General features: G+C 40.3%; 1 protein-coding gene across 1 annotated transcript in view; it reads right to left on the bottom strand.

Moving 5' to 3' along the window:
- Positions 1-371: 371 nt before the first annotated feature.
- The window catches only part of nxph1 (neurexophilin 1), a 62693-nt gene continuing 37698 nt past the window's right edge, over positions 372-25366 (bottom strand). Inside the window, exon 2 of the mRNA XM_086061924.1 lies at positions 372-2640. Coding sequence (XP_085918050.1) covers positions 1885-2640 — 756 coding nt within the window. The 3' untranslated portion in view covers positions 372-1884. The remainder of the gene's footprint in view (positions 2641-25366) is intronic.

Below are 25366 nucleotides of genomic sequence, written 5' to 3'. Positions count from 1 at the left end.
GAAAAATAAAAATAGATTAGCTGTCGGACACCCCCCTAACACTAGCACAGAACAACTTTGGAGTGAAGGAGGTTGTTTTTGCTGTAATGTCCTATTTTGTGGATCCGATCAATGACGACATTGATCGATCAGGCAAATTATGACATTACAGGCGATCACCGTCATTGATCATGCATAAAATGCCTATGCTTATATATATATATATATATATATATATATATATATATATATATATATATATATATATATATATATATATATCCTTGTTAAATAATTGTTGATAATAATGAGAAATCATTAATGAACAAACTGAGTGCATGATTAGTGGACAATACAGAACAACACAATTCAAACAAAAATCAGTCAGACAATACAATTTACTATATTTTTATTCATATGTACATGTCCAACGTTTTCTGGCAATAAAGATAATTGTAATGAATAATTGTATTCTACACAGTGTCCACAAAAAACACTCTCTGGTTTCAAACATGTACATTTACTGTGATATTATTTATATTTAGTAGCTACAGTAGGTGTATGATTTGATACAATTTGATATGGTATATGGTAGCATTACAGAAACTCAATGTAAAGCCCTGAGGTTACAATTGACAATAGTCTAGCTCGGGTCATCAGGCTTAAATTTTCAGCTTGCAGAATATTGCCTTATTTAAACTTTTTTCTTTATGTACCCCCATTTCGGAAATCATGTTAAGGAGTAGTAGAGAGATAGCAAGGAGCCAAACAATATTTATAGGATTCTGTGGGGAAATCGTCTAGCCTGGGGATTTGTTGTCAGACATTTGGAGTAAACCCTTAATGTACCCCATATAAATCAAAGCTATCATCTTCATTATTATTATCATTATCATTATTATTATCATCATCATTATTATTATATTTAAAGTAGTTGACATGTCATAACTATAATCTGGGAGGGTTTAAGTGGACACATTTTATGTAATCAGTCATGAGGTTCTGTACAGGATTGCTGTTTTCAAATCACATCTAGGGTAACAACATTATTCTTTGATAAAATACCCAAGAACAAGCACCAAATGGGTGGGCTAGTAGACTAAGCAAGAAAGGAGTAACACGGACAGCTCACGGGGGTGCGTATACATAAGCAGAAGGAGAAATTATTTACAATACAAATCGTTTATACAAATTAGGCAATAAGATATAGAATTCAATACATTACATTTCTATAACATGTGTAATATTAAGTGATAATGCGTGAGTTCCATCTCCCCAAAACTACCTACTGACCAGGTTACAGTCAGGTAATCGTGGCCACTCAGCTGAGAATCTGTTTGCTCTAGTAATAGCATTCTGAAGACATCTGAGGAGTGGTAGTGTTCCAGAGTCAAATCTTAATAATCAGTGTTAACACTGAAACTCAGCTGGGCAGCATATGCTCAAACCCATTTTAACCCTATACAGACTACCTCACATACTAAAACATTACACGCACATTAGAATCTTCACAGCATATTCAACTGCACTGTGCGGACTAGTATATATATATATATATATATATATATATATATACGTTTTTAAACATTTGTTTAAATGATGTCTTTATACCTGCTTTAGTTAAATAATAGATTTACAATGTGTTAATAATAAAGTTGTGAGTATGACCAAAAAATTAAGAAAAAATATAATCTGACATTATATCGTATATTTGACCTCATTGGATTATGCACATATATCTACTTCTGTGGCTTATTGGTGTCCAATCAATCAAACCCTGATATCAACATATTCCAAAGACATAACATTCAGGGAAGGGGTTTGATACACATTCCTCAGTGGTAGGTCGAAGCCCTGGTCTGTGTCTCACTCATCAACGATATTGCATTTGTTTGTATTAATATATCAGCCAGATGGGAAATAGGGCGTGTCACTATGGTAGTTGTAGTCCGGACACACTTTCTGCACCAATTTGTAGTCAGTGCTATAGAAGGAAATGAAGATGCAAATAACTTTAAAAGGTTTTGAGCACAGCCAGGAGACATGGCTCTGGGTTTGCTCCTGGTAGCATGTCTTGGAAGGGTCAAAGTTGCAGAGCGTGTTCTTGGCGCCCTTCTCCACCTTCTCGTACTCTATGCGGCAATTGAATGACTTTGAGTCCTTGGCATCAATGACGGACTGTTGAGCCGCTATGTCGAATTCCACTATCTTAGTTGGAGGGACCAAACTGACAGATACGTTGCCCTGACCTGTAGAGTTGTGGCGGAAGTAGACACTGAACGTGCCATTACCATGATCCACAATCTTGCCGGTGATCAGCAGGTTGAGTTTGACTGTCTTTATATTAGAGTGGAAGTCCCCCCAGCCAAACATCTTTTTAAACTTTCCAGTCTTGACCATAGGCCGCCGTTTAGCCCGGGGCCGTGCGTCTTGCAGATCTGTGGAGTTCCTCAACCATTCCCACAGATCCTGTTCCAAATAGGGCTCTGGGGTATCATAACGAAGGTCCAGTGCGGTATTGTTCTCTTTGCCATGCAGAGTCTGTAACAACAGCCTACTTATGGACATGTATTTACTGCTTTCTGTCCATATATGCTTGAGAGTAGATTTGGGGCTCCCAGACTTTACAATCTCTGAATTTGAGGAGTGGATACTTGAAATCTGATTGAGAAAAAGAAAATGAGAGAAACAAGTAGAATCATCAATATTGTTATGAGTTTTACACTTTCATGCTGTATGTACTACATATATGGATTAAAAAAACAAAAAAAACACCACCAACAACAAAAGCAGTGGACCCTTTTAACCTTTTTTTTGAGGGCGGGGGGGTTATTTTGATCATTGTTTGTATAATAAAACCAAAATGATCATTTTACTTATAAATCTAAAAACAGAGAAATTGATAGCTTTGCAGTTGCCTTTATTTTTCTCTCCAGAACCATGTATACAGTGTTGACAAAGTACCTGCTTTCCTCTCAAATTCTTACTTTTTTTGCGGTTTCCCTATGTTGAAGATCAACAAAAGTAAATATAATTTAAAATATTAATTGTATCTATTAAGGGGGGGGGGGGGACTAGATAAAGCTACCCGGTTACCAGCAGCAATATGGATCCAATCCCTTCATATGAGGAAGGACATAAAAGTAGGACACAGAGAATCTTTACCAACAGGCAATTTTGAGTCTGAAGTTAACCATGCAAACTCCACATAGAATGGCCCTAAGCAAACCAAGACTTAAACATGAAATCCTTTTGCATAACAGTCTGAACAAGCAATCATCCATTTCAATGGTAAAGTAATCAAAATGCAGCTTGTTGTGTAAGAAACAAAAGAATAAAGTGTTAGTAAAACGTATTGCTTCTACAGAAACGAATATTAACTTCCATCAGAAATAAAGGACTGTTCAGCAGGTAAAAACGACCCTATTAACCAAAGAGTGCTCATTGAATGAATTGATTTATGAATGCTAGAATTTTCATTTTTGTGTCGAATGAGTGGAGTTAGATTCATACAGTGGAGGTGGAGGTGTATGTGGTATTGGCATTGATTGGCTGATTTATGCCGGTATGACAGACAATCAGTCATGATAGTTTTTTGCAATTTATGGGTTGGCCTTAGGATCAATAAAGGGAAAATAAGGGTTCGTTAACAATCACATATACCTTCAAACTAACTTGCCTCAAAGCTACCATAGCGACATTATGAAACATTTCACATACTGATACATGGAGAGAAATTTGGTAGTGAGTTACCTGTACATATTGGCATTAAAATTACATCTACAATGGAAGCTCAATTTAACGGATCCTGATTTAATGGCCTTCAGATTTAATGGACAGAAAATAGTGTCTGTTCCACTCAAGAATCCCTTTTGTACAGTAGCTGAGTAGCTGTCAAAGTCTTTTAATTCCATCATGGGTCGCTGTTGTCTACTGTACAGGTGCTATATATACATACAGACATATATATATATATATATATATATATATATATATATATATATATATATATATATATTAGGGGTGTGCAAAAAAATCCATTCTCATAAGAATCACGATTCTCATTTAGTACGATTCAGAATCGATTTTAAATGTCCCAAAATCGATTTTATTTGAATTATTTTATACTGTCTTGCCTTTGTCTGTGTGTGGAGCGCTGTTCATGTTGTAGCCGGTTTGGCCACTGAGAGGCAGTGTGGTTCCACGTGGTCTAATAGTCACATTAGAAAGTAGAAGGAAAAAGTCACGATCAAGTTATATATATAAAAAAAATAAAAAATATTCAGTGTGGAGCCGTTGTTTTGAGTGACAATACATATATATATATAGATTAGGGGTGGGAATCTATGAATGTCTCACGATTCTATACCGATTTTTTGGGCCTGCGATTCGATTACTACTATTACTATTCGCGGCACTTTTGTCACTCAAAAGAACGGCTCCACACAGAATTATTATTTTTTTTTTTATTGGAATAACTTGATTGTGACTTTTTCCTTCTACTCTCTAATGTGGCTACAACTTAACAGTGTATTAGACCACGTGGAACCACACTGCCCCTCAGTGGCCAAATTGGGTACAACATGAACAGCGCTCCAAATAAAGGCACACACAGACAAAGGCAAGACAGTACAAAATAATTTAAATAAAATCTATTTTGGGACATTTAAAATCGATTCTGAATCGCACCCAATGAGAATCGCGATTCTTTTGAGAATCAATTTTTGGGCACACCCCTAATATATATACATACATTTATTGATTGATTTAAGAAAAGTCAGATTAAATTGATTTAGAAGCTGAAGAGATATTGTACGTTTTGCTAATACGCCGATAAAGAAGACGACTGAGGGCTGCTTTTTATGAAATCGTCAAGGAGAGCCTCTAAAATGTACTCAGTGTGGCGCCAATATCGATTGCATGATTTGTGCGTGCGCTGTGGCAGCTGAGGCTGTGCCGACAGAGAGGTAGTTGAATTGCGCAAATGGCGCGCTGCTGCTCGGCGGGGTTGTGGCAGAGAGGGGCACTACAGTACAATACTGTACCATAATGTATGATGTGGCGCGCAATAAATGTTAACTTGCACGCAAAATACAGCTTTTTTAGATCATCAGTCAGCCTTTGTTCGTATCTGTGTAATGTAATGTTCATAACGCAAATGTTCCCAACTCCCTGTATGTATGTATGTATGTATGTATATATATATATATATATATATATATATATATATATAAACACAATAATAATAAATGTGAATAACACACTCCTGTATATAATTCATCCAACACACACACTATTTTTTCCAGATACTTGTGTATAATAGGATCCCTCGGTTTGCTGGTATCCTTTATTATCATAGTGAATGATATGAATGAATATCTATTTGAAACATACCAATTAAGTGTAAATGTTTTTAAACACAGGTTTAGAAATAATAATAAATAAATGTTATTCACGGGATTTGACAGGACACCTTCGTTCTTATCTGTATTAATTGCCTGGTCCAGTGGGTTCGCTCTCTGCACTACACACGTTTATCTGTGCAGTTCATAGACACAGACAGCATCTAGCAAGTTCTAGGATGCAACCAGCTGCTTGGTAGCTTTCTTAATTTGCCAGCTGCAATGCACTCACCTGGGGGAATGGTACATCTGGTAAAGAAATGCTGGCACTGATAAAAGACAAGGCCTCACAGATACCTTAGTAAATGCCAGACAGTCAGTTTTTGCCCATAGCAAATAGAGTCTGTGCTGACAGGTCCTATGCACATGTACTGTGGGAGGACCAAAATTGCCAAAACTAAATATGGATAAATAAAAGTGGAAACACACACACATATGTACAAGCAGACAAGCAGACTTTCACTTGAATGTAGTGGCGCGGATGCATTAAGCATCGTCATTACTCGGCAGCCAGTGTTTCGGGTAGGGATGTCTCCATTCCATACGTGATCAGAAATCGGACCCGATGTTGTCTCCCGATCAGGACTCGGATAAATATATGAGGTGATTTTCATAGCTTTTTATCAGATCTGAAGTTACGCAGTGGCACAGAGTGAGACCTCTTTTTTCCACACAGCTAAGCGTGCAACATGACATCACTTTGCTACAATGAGACTTTTGGCTGAATGCCCTACAGCCGATAAAACAAGAAAATAGACCTAAAACCCGGAAGTTAAGTGATTGTTGTGTGCATCAACTTCCGGTGCCGTTTACAGTGACTGGAACAATGCCACAGGCGAAAAATAAATGTATCATATTCATCATACTAGGATGCTCTTCCTCCTTACCTTTCATTTTATTCGTTTCCCTGCGACGCGGAACTAAAACAGAAGTGGATTTGAGCAATTCGGTGGAATTAAAGACCGCATTATATTATCAGGAAAAGGCAGCACCCATGTCTACAGTAGCATTTCACTTCCGAGGATTTTGTGTTGGGGCTAAAGTGTCAATGTGTGATGTGTGTTTTTGTTTTTGTCCACATGTCATAATCCCAGTATGTACTGACCAAGTTTCCGGTGAGGGCTCGTTTGCTTGCAGCAGCATTGATCAAAAACACAGATTCCCTCATAGGAGACGGCATCAAGTAAATTCAAGGGAACAGCCTCCGGTTTTGGGCATCTGACACTTTAGCCCCAACACGAAATCCTCGGAGGTGAAATGCTACTGTAGACTTGCGTGCTGCCCTTTCAAGATAATAAAATGTGGCCTTTAATCCCGCCGAATCGTTCAAATCCACTTCTGTTTTAATTCCGTGTCGCAGGGAAAGGACTGAAATGAAAGATAAGGCTGCTTTAATAAAGTTTAAAACGCAGGAACAGCATCCCAGTACGATACAGTGGCTTTTATTTTTTGCCTGCGGCATTGTCCCAGTCAGTGTGAACGGCACCGGAAGTTGATGCGCACAACGTTCACCTAACTTCTGGGTTTATAGCTATTCAGTATGTCAGCTGTTTGGAGGTATTTGGAAATAGATAAGTTATCATCTTTATTGTGTAAAGCCGAAACAGTTGGGTTTCCATCCACCCATTTTTATTAGACTTTTTAAGAAATGCGAAAATAGTGACCTTCAACGAAATAATGCCGAGTTACAATCTTCACTCGCGGCTGTTTCAGCCGAGTTGGAAACGATTAAAAAGGAGAATAAAACGCTAAAAGAAACGGTTCTGGATGTCCAATCCCGTAGCATGCGGGAGAATTTAATATTCTCAGGCATATCCGAGAATACCTATGACGACATCGTTAAATATTCCTCAGGAGACGGTAAATAATATCTCTTTTTACCATATAAATCGGCTTGGAGCCCGTAGGGGCAACAAACCACGTCCTATTATCGCTAAATTTGAGCATTTTAAACAGAAATAATTTGTTAAAAGTAAAGGACGGGAGCTTTCGGAATGAATGACCAATTCCCGAGAGAGATTAATGAGCGGCGAAAGGTACTGTTTCCTATAATGAGACAAAATAGGCAGGAGGGTATACGGACTACAATAGTCGTTGATAAGCTATACATCTATGGCCAACTATTACGGAATCCCAACTCCACACCCTGACTGTTCTAATTGGCATTGGTGGAACTAAACTTTGTTTGATTATTAGATGTTTACATATACTGTTAATGTGGTTATAATACCTAAAATATGAATACTCATTATGCATAGGCTATATTACAAATATAATATTAATACATAACTATATCTAAAATATATTTAAACAAAAAATCTTGCTTAGGTTACCAGTTACTGGTGTATTGTTACATGTTTAATCCCCCGCTAATTTCCTTCACTTCCACCTCCCTCCCCGTTTTTTCACTGTTATATTCACTTACACGTTACCTCTTATTTCATACAAATTACATAAACCACCTAACCACTTTGATTCCTGCCGTTAAGAATTTTTACTGGAATAAGAAAAAAAGCAAAGATTAGTCTATCTACTCTTCAGAAAAGTAAATCCAAAGGTCTAGAGGCACCAAATTGTATGCACTACTATAAAGCTAACCAGCTACAATATATCATTCAAAACAGTCATGTTTTAAAAATGCAACATTTGTTGGCTGGAACTAGAACAGAAGGATTGTAATAACCTCAGACTTTTAGATGTACTCTTCATTACAACATTGATTAAGCGACACAATTGTTTTAAAAACCCAATGATTACCGCCACCCTGACCGCCTGGTGGAAGGCACTAGAAATTACAAAAAAATTGGAGCCCTGCGGGCTTTCTCCCATATGGCATAACTCCGACTTTCAACTTAACAACCAATCATTTTATTTAGGTGTGTGGGAGCAGAAAGGAATTACTCATCTCCACCATCTTTTCTCAGATAATATGTTTATATCATTTACATCCTTGCTCCAAAATACAAAATAAAAAATGGAATTTTTTTACATTATCTGCAAGTTAAAAGTATGATAAAGAAAAAAATTCCAACACTTCGGGGTTCACTCCAACCGCCTGTTTTAGCTAAAGATATTACAAAGCTTTCACCGAATATAAATATAAATATAAATGCTATTTTAGATGGAAAACAGCAAAGGAACGCTACGGTTTATCAAGAATTACAAAACCAAACTCATAAGACATCATCGCACGGCGCAGTCGCTTCCTGGTCTTCTTCTTCCTCTTTAAAATTACTGGTGGATTACATCTCTTAATGGTGTATACGGCCAACTATAACGGCGGAGTCCCCTCTCAATATTCAGAAAAGAAGAATGGATGTAAAGGGGCATGTCCATTTTGGGCATTTTCAGTAAATTTGCATAAAAAAATTTAAACAATTCGATGGAAACTTGACTGGTGCTACTTGAAGTGTGAGCAAAGTCAGCATTTTGTGTGGCGGAAAGGATATAGATGCGTTCCACGCTTCCCCGCTGCACTTCACTGACTGGCTGCACGATCAGGCACCCGCTTTGGGCCCTTCCCGCAGATCCCGCTACGCCGCACGCCGGGACTCCTTAGTAGCGTCGTTCACCCCTGGTGGGGACACTGGCACCTAGCCTAGCCTGGTGCAAATCCAGGGCGTCAGTCGTGCTTCCCAGGAACACCTAGCCGAGTTTGGTGCTAATCCGGAGAGTAAGTCATCGTCAGAATACTGTAAATACATTGTTTGCTTGCCCTTCAAATGCAGCTTTTTGTTTGTCGTGAAGTTGTCCCCTCACCACACGCAAAATTTGAGGGAAATAATCTGTTACGTTCATGCTGGTTTGCGTCATTAAAATATATTTTTTTTGTGCTGCTACTGTTTTGCAGTTATTAGCAATTATTTTTTAGGTCGTTCACAGTTCACCCAGCCCCCATCTACTAAGAAATGGACCCAAAATGGTACCATTTGTTTGTGCTGCTACGGTTTTTATAGATATTACCGTAAACATTTTAGTTTTGTGTGATGACTCACCCAGCCGCCCATCTACAGCGAAATGAACCCAAAATGACACAATTCGTTAAATAAAGCTTTCGTGAAAAATTAATACACTGGTTAATAGTAGCCCTTTGAGTAGCTCATAGATGTGCCAACAACAACAAAAAAGTTTACTTGGGCTGCCTTTCACACTGCAGCTCAATTAAAAAAATTTCAGTATCTGATTTTTTCAGTGAACGGTACAATTCCGATTTTTTTCACACCCGACCAGGGCCTCTTTCATATGTGGATATAAATCGGTTATGTATGTGTCTGCACTGTGAATGCTCATCTGCACGCATCCGATTCATACGTCATCAAAAGCCAGATTTTCGCTCTGCGCGGGTAGGAGTGCTTGGAAGGGAGACTACTTACACTTCTGTGAATATATACAAAGCTGTTTTGAGTAACAGCGTTACATTTTTATTTGTCTTTAATTTAATCACACTTGAAACATGAAGCATGACAATGACGTGTGGGGATAGTACAAATTCAGCCTTGCAGACGGTTCATCACGAACGGCAAGGACGCAACGTCATCTTCCGTAGACTTTACAATGAAATGAGGAAGTCGAGGAGTGTCCCCTCATTTCCCCCAAATTACCTCTTCCAACCTCGCTACTCTGGCAACATGAGATAAGAAAAAATAAGTCAGACGGATTTCTGTTGCTGTTTGTAAACAGCACATTCAAAACTGACGTACGAGGAAGCCGAGGATACCAGCCAACCAGGAGCGAGCGTGAAAACAGTCCACCAACCAGGAGCGCGGGCGTTCGCATAGCTGAATTTATATAATGTATGCAGACAAGACATATGAATCGTACTCCTAACGAGTCCCCCAGTCCCCCAATTTGTAGCGTACGTTGGCACAGCTAAAATTGCATATTACACTGATAAAAGTCGCTTGCCACAGTGACTTGACCGGCGGAAAAACGTTTCAAGTCGGGACAATATTTACTTCCGTGAAGACCGCAATGTGACGTCGTTGTTTTGGGTGTACGTCACTCGACGTGTGCTCTTTGCGCATGCAAGTCGCATCACGGCCGCTTGCGTTCACATTAGATGTTGTCATGTTTGGTTTCTGTTTTTGGTTGTGTGTTTTCCTTAGTCTTGTTGAGTGTAATCCTGCTCTTCCTCGTGTCAACCAATCCGTGCCCTCAGCCACTTGTGTCTTGCCCAAGGTGTGTCTTGTTGTGTCGTTAGTGTGTGTGTATATAGTCTCCTGTCTCCCCTCTGTCTGGGTTGGATCTGTCGCTGTCACCACTGGTGTTTTGGTGTTACTTTGATTTTTGGTCTTTTCAGATCTTTGTTGGTTTTGTTCACCCAGTACACCTGTTAGTGGTTTAGTTAGTGGTCCCTGCATTTGGGTCCTCCACTCCGAATCGTGACAGAATGATCCAACCAGAAACGGACCCAGCAGAGCAAGAGGCAAGTACCAGTTCCTGTTCCGACGGCGCAAGTCCTGTGGCCGCCTCCAGTTCACATTTCCGGCGGCGCACGTGCTGCGCCCGCCACCAGTTCCAGTTTACGGCGGTGCACGTGCTGCGTCCGCCCTCAGTTCCAGTTTACGGCGGCGCACGTGCTGCGCCCGCCACCCATTCCAGTTTCCGGCGGCGCATGTGCTGTGCCGCCACCCTTTCTAGTTTCCGGCGGCGCATGTGCTGCGCCCGCCACCCATTCCAGTTTCCGGCGGCGCATGTGCTGCGCCCGCCACCCGTTCCAGTTTCCGGCGGCGCGTTTCCGGCGGTGTGTTTCCGGCGGCGCGTTTCCGGCGGCGCATGTGCTGCGGCCCGCCACCCGTTCCAGTTCCCGGCGGCGCACGTGATGCGCCCGCCACCCGTTCCAGTTTCCGGCGGCCCACGTGATGCGCCCGCCACCCGTTCCAGTTTCCGGCGGCGCATGTGCTGCGCCCGCCACCCGTTCCAGTTTCCGGCGGCGCGTTTCCGGCGGCGCGTTTCCGGCGGCGCATGTGCTGCGCCCGCCACCCAATCCAGTTTCCGGCGGCACGTTTCTGGCGGCGCATGTGCTGCGCCCGCCACCCGTTCCAGTTTCCGGCGGCCCACGTGATGCGCCCGCCACCCGTTCCAGTTTCCGGCGGCGCATGTGCTGCGCCCGCCACCCGTTCCAGTTTCCGGCGGCGCGTTTCCGGCGGCGCATGTGCTGCGCCCGCCACCCAATCCAGTTTCCGGCGGCACGTTTCTGGCGGCGCATGTGCTGCGCCCGCCACCCGTTCCAGTTTCCGGCGGCGCACGTGATGCGGCCGCCACCCGTTCCAGTTTCCGGCGGCGCACGTGATGCGCCCGCCACCCGTTCCAGTTTCCGGCGGCGCACGTGCTGCGCCCGCCACCCGTTCCAGTTACCGGCAGCGCACGTGATGCGGCCGCCACCCGTTCCAGTTTCCGGCAGCGCACATGATGTGCCCGCCACCCGTTCCAGTTTCCAGCGGGGCATGTGCTGCGCCCGCCACCCGTTCCAGTTTCCGGCGGCGCACGTGATGCGCCCGCCACCCGTTCCAGTTTCCGGCGGCGCACGTGCTGCGCCCGCCACCCGTTCCAGTTTCCGGCGGCGCGTTTCCGGCGGCGCGTTTCCGGCGGCGCGTTTCCGGCGGCGCGTTTCCGGCGGCGCGTTTCCGGCGGCGCACGTGATGCGCCCGCCACCCGTTCCAGTTTCCGGCGGCGCACGTCATGCCGCTGCAGCCCCTGGCCTCTTCGCCTGTGCCGCTGCAGCCCCTGGCCTCTTCGCCTGTGCCGCTGCAGCCCCTGGCCTCTACGCCTGTGCCCTCTTCCTGGCCTTACTGCCATGTTTGACTTTTGTTTGAGACGTCTGGGATCCGTCCCTTGAGGGAGGGGTACTGTCATGTTTGGTTTCTGTTTTTGGTTGTGTGTCTCCCTTGGTCTTGTTGAGTGTAATCCTGCCCTTCCTCGTGTCAACCAATCCGTGCCCTCAGCCACTTGTGTCTTGTTGTGTCGTTAGTGTGTGTGTATATAGTCTCCTGTCTCCCCTCTGTCACGGTTGCGGAGTGGAGGACCCAAATGCAGGGAGGCAGGAGAACCACGGCAGGGATGCATGTTAAACTGAACACAATTTATTTAACAGAAACACTACCAGGGGTACTGGGTGAACAAAACCAACAAAGATCTGAAAAGACCAAAAATCAAAGTAACAACAAAACACCAGTGGTGACAGTGACAGATCCAACCCAGACAGAGGGGAGACAGGAGACTATATACACACACACGAACGACACAACAAGACACACCTGGGGCAAGACACAAGTGGCTGAGGGCACGGATTGGTTGACACGAGGAAGGGCAGGATTACACTCAACAAGACCAAGGGAGACACACAACCAAAAACAGAAACCAAACATTGCAAAATTTGTTTTTGTAATGTTAACGTTACATAAAAAGATCGGATTTAACAAAAAACTTACGTAGCCTTAGTTTTAACTAGCGGTGAGCCGGATATTCGTACAACACGAGTATCCGGTACAGATAATGTATTTTTCCCGGATACGATTAAAACACGGATAGACTTCCTTAATATCCGTACTGAAGGAAAGCCGGCCCCTCCCTCCTCTTCGCGAGAGGATCTGTCCGCACGGCGTCGCCTTCTGGCACGCGGACAGTAATTAATTATCTCTTAATTAGTCCTTAATTTTCTGCAGCCGCAGCGTTCTTGACAAGGCAGAGCTTGGTTCGCGTAGCGTCAGTCTCTCATGTTGGTTGCTTAAGTCCATTTTTATTTAGCTGGTAAAAGCACTAAACATGCACAGCTGAACACATTACGAATCAATATATATTATTTAAAAAAAAACATGTTCTAAATAGTTCCCTTACTTTTGTGATAAAAAAATGTGAATCTCTATTCTCAGACTGTTCTGTAAATATTTATTCATACACATAGCCTACTAGGGGTGGGGAAATTTCAGATTCTTAGATGTATCGCGATTCAGACATGGACGAGTCTGAATCGAGCCACAAACGTTGATTCAACTGATGATTAAAATATGTTTAAAAAAAAGTATACAGAAGGTTCAAAATATTGTGAAACTCAGAAGCGCGGTACCGTCATTTTCCGGGGACTTTGGGAAGCACACGCGTCACACGCAGTGCGCGGTGCACAGACGAAAACAAACATAGATGATGCCAACCTCGTCGTGAGATCCAAAAAGCTGCTTTTTATTTAAAAGCACGTTCACGTGACGGCAACAAGATCAGTCCACATTTACTGTAAGTAGCATATATGGGAGCATTTTGTGTGACTTGCGACTAGTTTGTGAGTTGTCAAGATAGCTACAAACATTAAATAAAGTACCATGTCACCTGAACAAAGGCTAATTTCAAAATAAAATTCAAGAAAGAATATGTTGATGCCATGCAATAGCCTTAGTACGCTTTTATTTTGAAGTTGGCCTGCATGGTGGCGTGACCGGCTGACGGCAAGCTTGACTTGCCTTCTTCACATTTCGGCTTGCCTTATCATAGTTTTTCATTCATTGCCATTACATGCCAGCATCAACACATCGCCATCCCGAAATCATATAAATTGATAATTTAGGGCACTAAGAAAGATCTAGTTCATTACGCCGCAATTGTGTGATTGGTCTCTTGTGTTAGCGGCTAGTCGCTAGCTGCTAGAAGTGAGTGCACATTTGCCTGTTTTTAAAGTACTGGTAGTCCGACAACTGTGGCTTTGTTATTTTACTTTGCCTCTTTTTCAATGATGAGGAACATAGGCTAGTTTGTCATTCACTCTGTAGAAGGAGTATGTGCCTTAAATTGCAGTTTGAGGTATTTTTCTTTCTTAAAAAAAAAGAAAGAAAGAAAATATAATTTGAATCATTTTCATCCTCATTTTCTTTATAAAACTTTTTCCCTTTAAATAAATAAAAACATTCATCTAAAAATGTCAAATATGGCTTGTGTTCCTAGATTCTAAATGGACATATTTGGCAATTTGAGTTGAAGTGTTTTATAAAATAAAAGGAAGACAAAATTATATTCATCTTTTTTTTTTGCTGATCCCAAAAATGATCTGATCGTGATTCAAATCCGTCATCTCACTGAACCGTGAAGCTTTTTATTATCCATTGCACCAAGTGATCAATACTTAGTGAGATTAATAGAAATGAGTAGTGTAAAAAACTGCATCAATATACAAAAATTAAAAATGGATCAATAATCGTTTAGTAATCGAATTGTTGCCCCTGAATCGTAATTGTAATCAAATCGTGAAGTGTCCAAAGATTCCCACCCCTATAGCATACATTTTCTAGTTTTAAAAACATTTTTGAAAAATAGTTATTTTGTGATCAAAAGCATTGATTTGAATCTTTATTAGGCTGTTTTGTCAATGATTTTCAAATAAACAAAAAATATAAAAACTTTTGATCAAACCATATCAATTTCAAACAAAATTTTTATTTTTTCAATTTCATATTAAAAAAATTCAGTAATGTATTGATGTAAGCACCACTCATTTATGTTAAGCCACGCCTACCTCCGGTTACACCACATTCATATCCCGTTTATGCCACGCCCACTCTGAATACAGATACAGATTATTTAGTAGCTCGAACAGATACAGCTAGTGCTGTACTCGCTCAGCCCTAGTTTAAACCACTGCTACACTCACCATATAAAAGGTGTTATGTTGGAATAGTTTTGTTTAAAAAAAAATTATGCACTTTTTTTTCTCCTTAATACAATGCCGAGATATCGGATCTTCAAAATGAGGTGACTCAGACTTGGGTCCAAATAAATGTTATCGGGACATCCCTAATTTCGGGCCAGCGTCGAGAGCATACTTTGAGGCATGGGTGGGCGCTGAACATATGCAGGCAGACACTCAGCGGATGTTAAATAAAAACAATATGCGATGAAGTCATCTGTGGGAATGTGATGCAGCGTACCAAGCATTACATTTCCACACTGATTCCTTCATTTCTACCCCAGTTAAATCTACACGACACGTCCCCCTCGGTTTCATAAAGACTACGATATGTCCCCTCCTATTTCAAAATGTTTGTTTCACGTGAACGCATCGTGCACATTTACAGGAGTCATACTTTTGTCCAAGAGGATTCATCTGATTGGTTTCAATTTTGGGCTGTACTATGTCAAGACGTGGAACAATAAGTGGGGGAAAAAATATTGAGTTTTCAAAATACTATCTCAATAGATTGATCATTTGTATCTTATCCATCCATCCATCCATCTTCTGTACCGCTTGTCCTCACAAGGGTCGCGGGGGTTGCTGGAGCCTATCCCAGCTGGCTTCGGGCAGTAGGCGGGGTACACCCTGATCTGGTTGCCAGCCAATCGCAGGGCACCATTTGTATCTTATTTATTTATTTATTTAATTGTATTTCTAGGATTCATTTTTATTTTCTCTTTTATTTATTTGGACCTCATAATGTAGAACACAATGACAACATTAAAAAATAAAGCATTTGTTGATTTTATACCGAATAAATACGACACCGCCTCTGCTGATCACAATTTGATCTCAATTCCTTCAAGACACAATAATAAACAATGTCTTTCAGTTTTAAATGCATGGTACTCATTTATAGTAAGAAAATGGTAATAAATATGTCATTGGTATCAAACTTTTGTTTTTTTATTTAATTAAATTTTTTAGGAATGCTTTATTTCCAAACATATGTTAACATTTTTGCTTATTCGTGCACATGAACATTCCTGCGATCAAGGTCACATGGAGGACCTTCTTAACAATTTCTGTTCTAATTCCTCCAAAGCATGAGCTCTGTGCGCACCTCAAGCCCTCCCACACCAAATGCCAACCATGTCTTAATGGACCTTTCTTTGTGCACTGCAGTAAGGTCAAACTGACATTTACCCAGACCAGAAAGTCTACAAATTGTCTAAAATGCTGCAATAATGTAAATTATTCAGATTCCGCTACAACTGAAGAATGTATTCTAACTTATTATGTGTACATCAACCGATTAAGAGACGTATCCCAAGAGAAACATCACACAGAAAGGCTACCTAAAAGAAGCGGATATGTCTTATTCTGCTCCATCTTCATCCTATAAATGGCAAGCATTCCCAGCACTGTTAAATTGTTCACTAAATGCATCTTCAAGTAATTGAGGCAAAATTTGATACACTAAGAGGCGAGACTAGGCCGCCGCAAGAAGAGTCGCTGTAGATTCAGTCTCAACTACTTGGTAGAGTAGACAACAGTCACTGATATTGTAAAGCAGGGGTGCTTAAGTTTGGTCTTCAAGAGCCCCTATCCAGCCTGTTTTCCATTTTCCCTCCTGCAGCACAGCTGAATCTAATGATCAGCTAATCAGCAAACTTTGCAGAAGCCTGATAATGATCCTGATCATGAATCAGGTGTGTTAGTGCAGAGAAACATGGAAAATAGGCTATAGGGGCTCTCGAGGACCGAACTTGAGCACCCCTGGTGTAAAGATTCACTTGGCTTCTTCTTCTGCATGCACTCTAAAAACATTTATGTCGAACATAACCCAGGCTGGGGTCTGATCTTCCACTTGGGTCAATTTGACCCAACTTGGGTCATATTGTACAACACAGCCCAGAAGATTATGTCCCTTTTTGACCCAAATTGAGTTAATTTTGACACAACTGTTTTTAAAGTGTGGTTTCAGTTTCCACTCAATAACGGTGCAGTCTGCCTTTCAACTAAATTCAACTTGGCTATGTTTCAGTGATAATGGACAGAATAAACATAAGAAACAAATGTATGAATGGATGAAAAGTTGAGTGCATCCACACATACTGTACCACAATTAATTGGTTAGAGCACTCTTGAGCAAGGCACCAAAGTCAGCCCCTGCTTCATTGTGTCACTCAACAATGGTGTGCGCTTGCCCTATTCACTACTGTAATGTTAAATTATAAAGGATTTTTACAGATACCAGCTATAGATATGTGTACAAGATAAATGATACCTATCGACAATGAAAACATCTGTAAAGTCAGGTAGCAATTTATATTGCAGCATTAATGTAGACATTGAATTTAAGACTCAAGTGCATTATCGCAGGGGGATACTTATCGGCAAACAGCTATAAAAATCGCCTTGCTCATTAATATTCTCACGGTACGATAGTGGTTGGCACCCCTGCCCCACACTTAAAAGATGCAGGTTCAAATTTTCATTGGAACATTTCTGTGTGAAGTCAGCATGTTCACCCTGAGATATAACAAGGGGTTTCTCTATGTTGACCAATTTCCTTTCACATTGCAACAACAAAGTTCCCTAAAGTTCAATTAAAGATTCAAAATTACAATTTTTTCAGGACGATAAGACACACTTAAAAGTCTTAAATTTTCGTAATAATCGACGGTGCGCCTAGTAGTGAGGTGCGAGTTTTGTGTGCACTGAGTTCCAAAACCTATAAACCTGTAAATGACTTCGGGAAGCGCTCCGCTTGACTGTCTGTGTGGGAACATTTCTGCTGACATATTGCTTATATACAGGATATCCGACCATGGTTGAAGACTGGCAGGTATGAGAACCCAAAAGACTCCAGTGAAAGATGATGTGAGTCTTTTAGTTTATCATGCCTGCCAGCAGTCTTCAACCAGATCTGGGTTTCCTATATTAACTCTTTGACTGCCAAGCATTTTCAGAAAAGAGGATGTGTGGGTGCCAGCTGATTTAAGCATTTTGACTGATCTTTCAAGGTCCACAGAAAATTTTGTGTTTGGACTATGGAAACACAGATACGACCAAATGAAAGATTGAACTCTCATCTTTCATCAGAAAAAAAAATAGTTTCTACCTTATTCCGTTGTTCAGTAATCAACAATAGAAAATAGGTTAGTTTCATCCAAATGCTCTGTTTTGGACTAAAATACGGAGAAATCAAGCTTTTAGTGAAACGATATTATTTCATGCACTCTAGTGAATTTGACACCTTTTTTTTCCATGAATGATGCCACAAACATCTAAACAGTGCTTTACCTCTGTAAAACACTACCACCAACAATGAAAAAAGTGTTTTTTGATAGCAAAATACGTTTATTTACATTCAACAGTGTAACAATTTGACAAAACAATTTGGCAAACTATTTACAAATGTGTGCAACTGTGGTACTATTTACAATTGTGTGGATGTTTCAACTACACAGTTTTTCTTTTTGTGAGGTATATTGTGTAAAACTCCCCTGCGTGCAAGGGGACGCAGCAGGATTTGCACCACAGATTAGTTTCACTGCGATTGCCCCTTCGCGTGCACTTTCTTGCCGGCCTTTTTTTCCCGGGAGTAGCAGGTATATACTGCAGTGTGTGTTTGGCCATGTTGTCATCAAGTCTACTCTCAGGATCATGATACAGTGACCTGGTGTTATGTCTGGCTTCCTCATGTCCTTCAGTTCCTATACCGGGTGGTAAGAGATGTTCTGATCCATCTTATCCACTCCATTCATGGTGGCATCTTAGTCTAGAACCAGTGTCTTCTCCGTGATCAGACTGTACCCACTCCTCCGATGAATATGCATTGGACTCGGGGTACTCTTCATCGTCCGATTGAACGTCCTCCTGTGCAGAAGTGCTCGTTTTCCGCCGTTAGCATCGCTAGCCGGTGAGGCTTTACGACGCGATCGAAGCCGCCGCGTCAACGCTTCCAACTTCGGCGTCAACGCTTCCAACTTCGCCGTCAACCTCGGAGTCACCATCATCATCATCATCATCATCATCATCATCAATGTGCTCTTTAGCATTGGTCGATGCTTTTCGTCTTTGAAAAAAATGCTCAAGCGTGAGCTGCTTGCAACCGGTCGCCAATTTCGCTTCCTCAGTCATTCTCCCCTCAACACTCTAGCTCCGCCTCACATCTTCTACTGACGCCTACCCGATCTTGTCCAAAGAGAGTCATCGCTGCCTTCTAGTGCCCAAAAATAGTTATTATACTAACTCGACCTGCTTGATACTTTCAGCACAGCTTGCCAAGGCTTTCCTTCAAACGTTTAAAAAAAACAAAAACAAAAAACATAGTGAACGTCTTTTAACGTCTTTGGCGGCCCTCATTTGGATTTTACTAAACGTTATTAAACGTTTTTGGCGGTCAAAGAGGTAAGATACAGATGTACGTCTTGGTGCTTTTGCTAAAGCGAGTTACGCCACAATTTGTGAATGGATTGTGCATGTTTGGTCTAACGTGTCTGCTTGCACTAATGTTTGATCTTTCGCAAAAGTTCTGAGGAGCCGCATGATAACGAGATTGACTCTGACAATACGACAATGACCAGAGGTAACCTGCCGTGTTTGATGAAGAACTAGCCCAGATGTTCGTTTCAGATACAGAAGATGAGGACTTTGAGGGATTTGTGGATGAGCATTGATCAAAAGTTACGTGAGTACATTGTTAAATATTTCAAGTACAACTGACAGCAGTTTTGCTCCGCTGCCTTTTTAAAAACATACGCTTGCATTTTTAGCATGAAAGCATGCTACCATATGTTTTGAGCTATCGTATGTTTAACAGTGCCTGCACCCAATAGTACAGTGTGCCTTATTTGTGTGTTACATACAGAAATAGCACCCGTAACTGAGACTGTGTCTTTTAATAAGGGCACCTTGTGGTCGTGAAAATACGATAATTATTCAGTATGTGTGAATGGTTGTTTGTCTATGTGTGCCCTATGATTCACAGGCAGCCAGTCTAGGGCAATGTTTCCCAACCCTGGACCTCGGGGAACACTATCCAGCCTGTTTTCCATGTCTTTACCTGAGCCCTGAGCAACTGTGATGTCATTTTCATTCTACAGCAAGTGGCAAAAATGCTGCTCCCTGAGATGGATAAAAACAGGTGGATTTTTCTACTTAATTCATATTCCACAAATGCAATATTCATCTGCATGATGTGTTTATACTACTTGGGGCACAGAGAACATATTGTAAGGAATTATTTTGGGGTTGACTTCCTTTTCTAAGCTCCAGTTACCCGCAACCCTAATAAGGTAAAGAACAATGATAGGATGGGTGGATACTGTTAAGTGGATGGTCATACAATAGACAGTAATTGCTATGGCCGTTACAAATATAAGTTAACCAATGTAACTATTAGTATAATTATCCACATGTTAGTAAGTATAAGTATTAAAAGGTCAAAGGTAAATAAAATGTTCCACAAGTCTCCCTCAACTTTAGTGGCGATGGAAGGCAGAAGCAAGGCTCAACAAAAAGTCTGTCTTAACTGTTACACAAGTGGAACAAAAAATCAAACACTGATGTAACATATTAAAAAACAAAACTGAAAATCTAATGGCAGCAAGCCAGTTGTCAGACACCTAGCAACTATCATAAAAACAGCAAACCAAACTATCTGTGGGGATTAGAGACCACGTCCTGACACAAATATTAAATACTAGACTAAGTGCAATTTCTGCAGAAATTGCGTGGGAATGCTGAAAGCTGAATGCTAATGCTAAATGTTAAGTTGAATGCTTATGAAGTAAATTAAAAGATAAATTACGTAACAATTACAAATACTAATTGTCGTTGAAAGATAAATGAATAAAAACACTTGAACCCGGGAGGCGTGAATTTTTTAAGCAAATTGAAAATTATATGGAAAAGTGTTATCTGAAAGTGGAACTAATGATATCCAATGGAAAAATGCAAAAAAAAATAGCACCACCTAGTCTTGCAGTACTCTCCATTCATTCCATGCTTCCAGCATTCCCACAATTATCAACATCCCTGTTCAAAAATAAATGGTTTACAGATTATTAGATTTTTGGAGAGAAAATAATTAAACTCAATCTGTACTGCCTCCTACTATAGTATATATAGGTAATATTTATTGACTGAAAGACTGATTGAAATTGTATACTGTGTAATTGTGTTTGTGTTGTGAAATCCCTTGCAACTTAGCTCTAGCATGATTAATTGCGCTCGCATTGACAATGTGTGTTTTATCGGCATCACATTATTGTCCTAACAATGCAAATATGTCTATAGCAATGCCAATTAAATTGGGTCATAATTCCATTGGTCCACAGAAATTAAACTTTGCCAATATAAATATACTCATGTACTCTGTTCTTATTCAGCATAAATGTTTACATTACATTATCCTGAGAAAATCCCAAATGTGTTTTTTTTTATGTAGGCTATTCAGTTGTACAAGAGAGAGTTAACCACATAATATGTCAGAGAAAGGCTATGAAGTTATTGACTATTAGGACAGGACCCTCCGTGAAATTCCACAAAGGCATGATTGGGTGAGTGTGCTGTGGAAGACTTGCTATACAGTCCCTCTATCTTAAAATCAATGTGTGACCTTGGAACAGCTTGTCTGGTATAATCGAGGGGGAAAAAATCCCAGAAAAACTAAAAAAAGAATTTCAGAAAAAATTCCAGTACCTTCCAATATTGTTGTCATTAAAGTGTATTCATGTTTATTTTTAAATAATAACAGATAACGCACTAAGTGTATTTTACAAGTCATCAGCAAGCTCACCAAAATGCACAATTTGTAACAAGAGAATAGCTAAACAGTGGATACAACTATTACTCTATGTATAATATACGGATGGACTGTTCCGGCAATGCAAAGCAATGTGTATGTGAATAATGATCTCTTTTGTGTATGCGGTGGTCAGGGACATAATTGTGGCATACCTTGCACCCACTACTGAAATACTCACATGCCTGCATGCACAACTGATTTTTATTTTTCTTGCTCATCAACACAACTGAAATGCTCTCACAGAAGCAACCAGCTTGAAAACACACCAAAACCAGCTTGCTATGCTGGTGAACTATGCTAGTCTGTGCTGTCCCCGCAACCCCCTAAACCCCCATGGCAGGGTACTCTTTGAAGTACCTCACTTCAGTAATGTCTACCCAACAGTGCACTGCACTGCACATAGTTTAAATGAAGCAGTAGCATTTCTTAACAATATAATGTCTGCTGAGACCATCAAAACCTTGTCAAATGCAGCAACAATTGGATAGCAGCCGACTGTTTACTCCAAGTGCAGAAATGGTGGATATATTCACATTGCATCACTATTTCCTTCCTGTATTTAAGGCTGCAACTAATAATTATTTAAATTATTGATTAATCAATGTTTTGGGCAAACAACAAAATGTTTACGTTTTTATCCCTTTACTAACAAACAGAGCATTATCTCAAAGTGACAGTCCAGAAACTACACGATTATGATGCCATTAAGAAGAATAGTTTGGTCTGTAGGAAAAATGTAGTGGTGGGCGGATCCAAATATCTATATTATCGATACCAAGTCCGTATAGATATCGGGTCAATACTGGCACAATAATATCGATCTAGTAGTTTTGTTTCAGTTTGGCTTGTATGCACTGCTGTGGTTTAGTCAAACAGATAACAGGCATGTTACAGTCGCCACAGGCAGACTTGCTCCCGCTCTCCCTCCTCCCCTCCTGTGTTTCGACCGTGCCGTCACGTGACTTAGCATCTCATTTTTGTAGTAGATTGCATGAACACATACAGTATTGTACTTGAAAAATATTTTTTTTGTGTATGTTGCTTCTTTTATGTTTTATATTTGTTGTTGCATAATAATCTTTAACATCTTGTTTATTTAGGTTGAAAAAGAATTGATGAAGGGAGAATTTTTTGTTATTTTTTTGTATTTGTAGTTTCTGAACAGTATATGATTAAGTATTTGTTTAAATGTATTTTCCTATGGTTACTTTGTGCACTTAAGGAAAGTAAAAAAATACATATTTTGTTTTGGTTGTAATGTTTCTGTTTGCGCATGTGTGGTCAGTTTCCCAGTAGAAAAGTCCTTTACCCAAATAGGCAGATCGTTACACAGCCTTTTTACGTCGCTGTATTATTTCTATGTGAACGTATGTTCGCACAGTGCATTAGTGAATTCAAAACACACTTATTGTACAGCAAAGCGGTAAAATGACGCCACTCTGGAGAATATCAAACTATTTTCACGACTTTTTTTGAGGAAAAACGTCAGCTTTTAAACGCCTTAACTACCGGATCTTCAGCAAAGTAAGGGACAAAGAATTATTCGTACTTTTCACAAAGAATGGTGCAAAAGGAAAGATTGGCTCTGTGGATGTGCTTCGATTAACTGGCTGTTTCACTTTACGATACATGGTGTTTGGTATAGCTATTGCTAGCCTTTTTTTTTTCTTTTCTTTTTTCTACCCATACAGAGGAGGCATATGTTAAAATAGTTTGACTGTTTGGCATCTTGTATCTGAGTATCAAATATCTCGTGGTCGGGCTGAGTGTCCTTTTTTTTTGGAAATGAAAATATGGTCACCCTAGGATACATTGTACACTCGCCTGCCAACACACAAATTTGTAATTGGTGTGTGCGTCTTAATTTGCGACTTCCTGCCTCCCCAAACCTAGAACTCACCGCACGTCACTGAAAATATATATATATATATTATTTACCATAATTTCCAATAAGTATCTATCGGAATCGGTATCTGCGATACTGGCCCTGCATTTACTTGGTATTGGATAGATATCAAAATTTGCAGTATCGCACATCACTACGAAACGTGGATCGTTGTTCTCCAAAGCAAGTGTTTTATTTTGATTCAACATAAACATAATCAGTTCACTGTTGAGAAGCTGAAATTCCTAGCATGTGGACAGTTTTAGGTAGCTAAACGATTCATCGAGTATCAAACATAATTATCATTTAATTTCATAATCTGCTCATAAACTGTCAACAAAATTATTAACGCTTAATAATTATGTCCGTTATCTGTAAAAGGTATTTTTAGCTGAAAAGTATACGGATATTTACAATGAAACAAACAAACAAAATAACATTAAATTAATAGGCCTCTGTATTTCAAAGCTCATTTTCTAGTGAAAATATATCAACCAAAAAAAAAAAAACTTTTTTCAGTACTGCCAACAAAATCTGTGTGGGAAACACTTTTGAGCTTGTGTGACACAGATTACAATTCTCAGATGTGTTTTCAGTGCAAGTACATTAAGCAGCATATTCAGATATGACTAAAGCATTCTGATCTAATTTTCTCCTCATTGTCCACGTCTCATAAATCCTGAAACACTGCCACTTTACAGCTTTCCCACGTGAATGCCAAACACAATTATGAACTAAACTATTGCCGCTTGCTGCCATACTTCTGCAAAGGACTTCAATAATAAAAAGTCTCTGTGGAGTGATTGACATTATCAACTGGAATTAATTCTTCATGTAAGACATTTTTAAAAAAAGAAAAAAGAAAAGAAAAATGCACACCCACAAACCACTTTACATTCCCAAACCGTTTTACAAAGTACAAGGTTGTGTTATTATTGTGCATACCAATTCATGTTCATGGCATCCATGTAAGGCTGCCAACCAACTCATTAGCAGCAATTATCTGCTTCGTCTCCAATTCCTGGCATTGCACATACTGGATCATTGTCACATGGTCATGGTTTACCAAGACACCTGCTTAAACAGAGCTATGATACCAGATGGGCTGGCTGTAAGATCTGATGGGAATGTACATTGAGTGTCAGATCTATGACTGAAAAATTGCCACGTGTTTCTGACAAGCTTTCCTCAAAAGATCACAAATGAGACAAGTGGCCTATACTTAAGACATGATTAATAAATACAAATTCTCATTGATTTCTGAACTTAGTATTTATTCAACTACCAAAACTCCAGAGTAGAAAGATTTCAAAAATGCCCCGTATGTTCCAATGCAATCCAGCTTAAGGGGGATTCTCCTTCAGTGATGATGTAGTGGTCGCAGCTCGATGACGACGCATTGTTGTAGTTTGATGACGTATGCTCCAATTCTCGCGTGACTGCCAGTCTGTCAACAACAACGGCGGATAGCCATGTCGCAGTCGTTTTTGCGCAACCTCCTTAGCTTGCTTATGCTTTTACAGCAAAATATTTTGCATGATGTTGTACTTGAATCACCCGCCATTGTCACTTCTCCTGTGTTCATCTCACTGATCTGTATATATTACTGGATAGCTGATAGCCCA

Source organism: Leptonotus elevatus, chromosome 19, assembly GCF_054856555.1.
Source record: "Leptonotus elevatus isolate MCC_2025b chromosome 19, RoL_Lele_1.0, whole genome shotgun sequence".
Lineage (NCBI taxonomy): Eukaryota > Metazoa > Chordata > Actinopteri > Syngnathiformes > Syngnathidae > Leptonotus > Leptonotus elevatus.
Note: the sequence above shows the minus strand (reverse complement) of the source record. Positions and strands in the feature narration are given on the sequence as shown.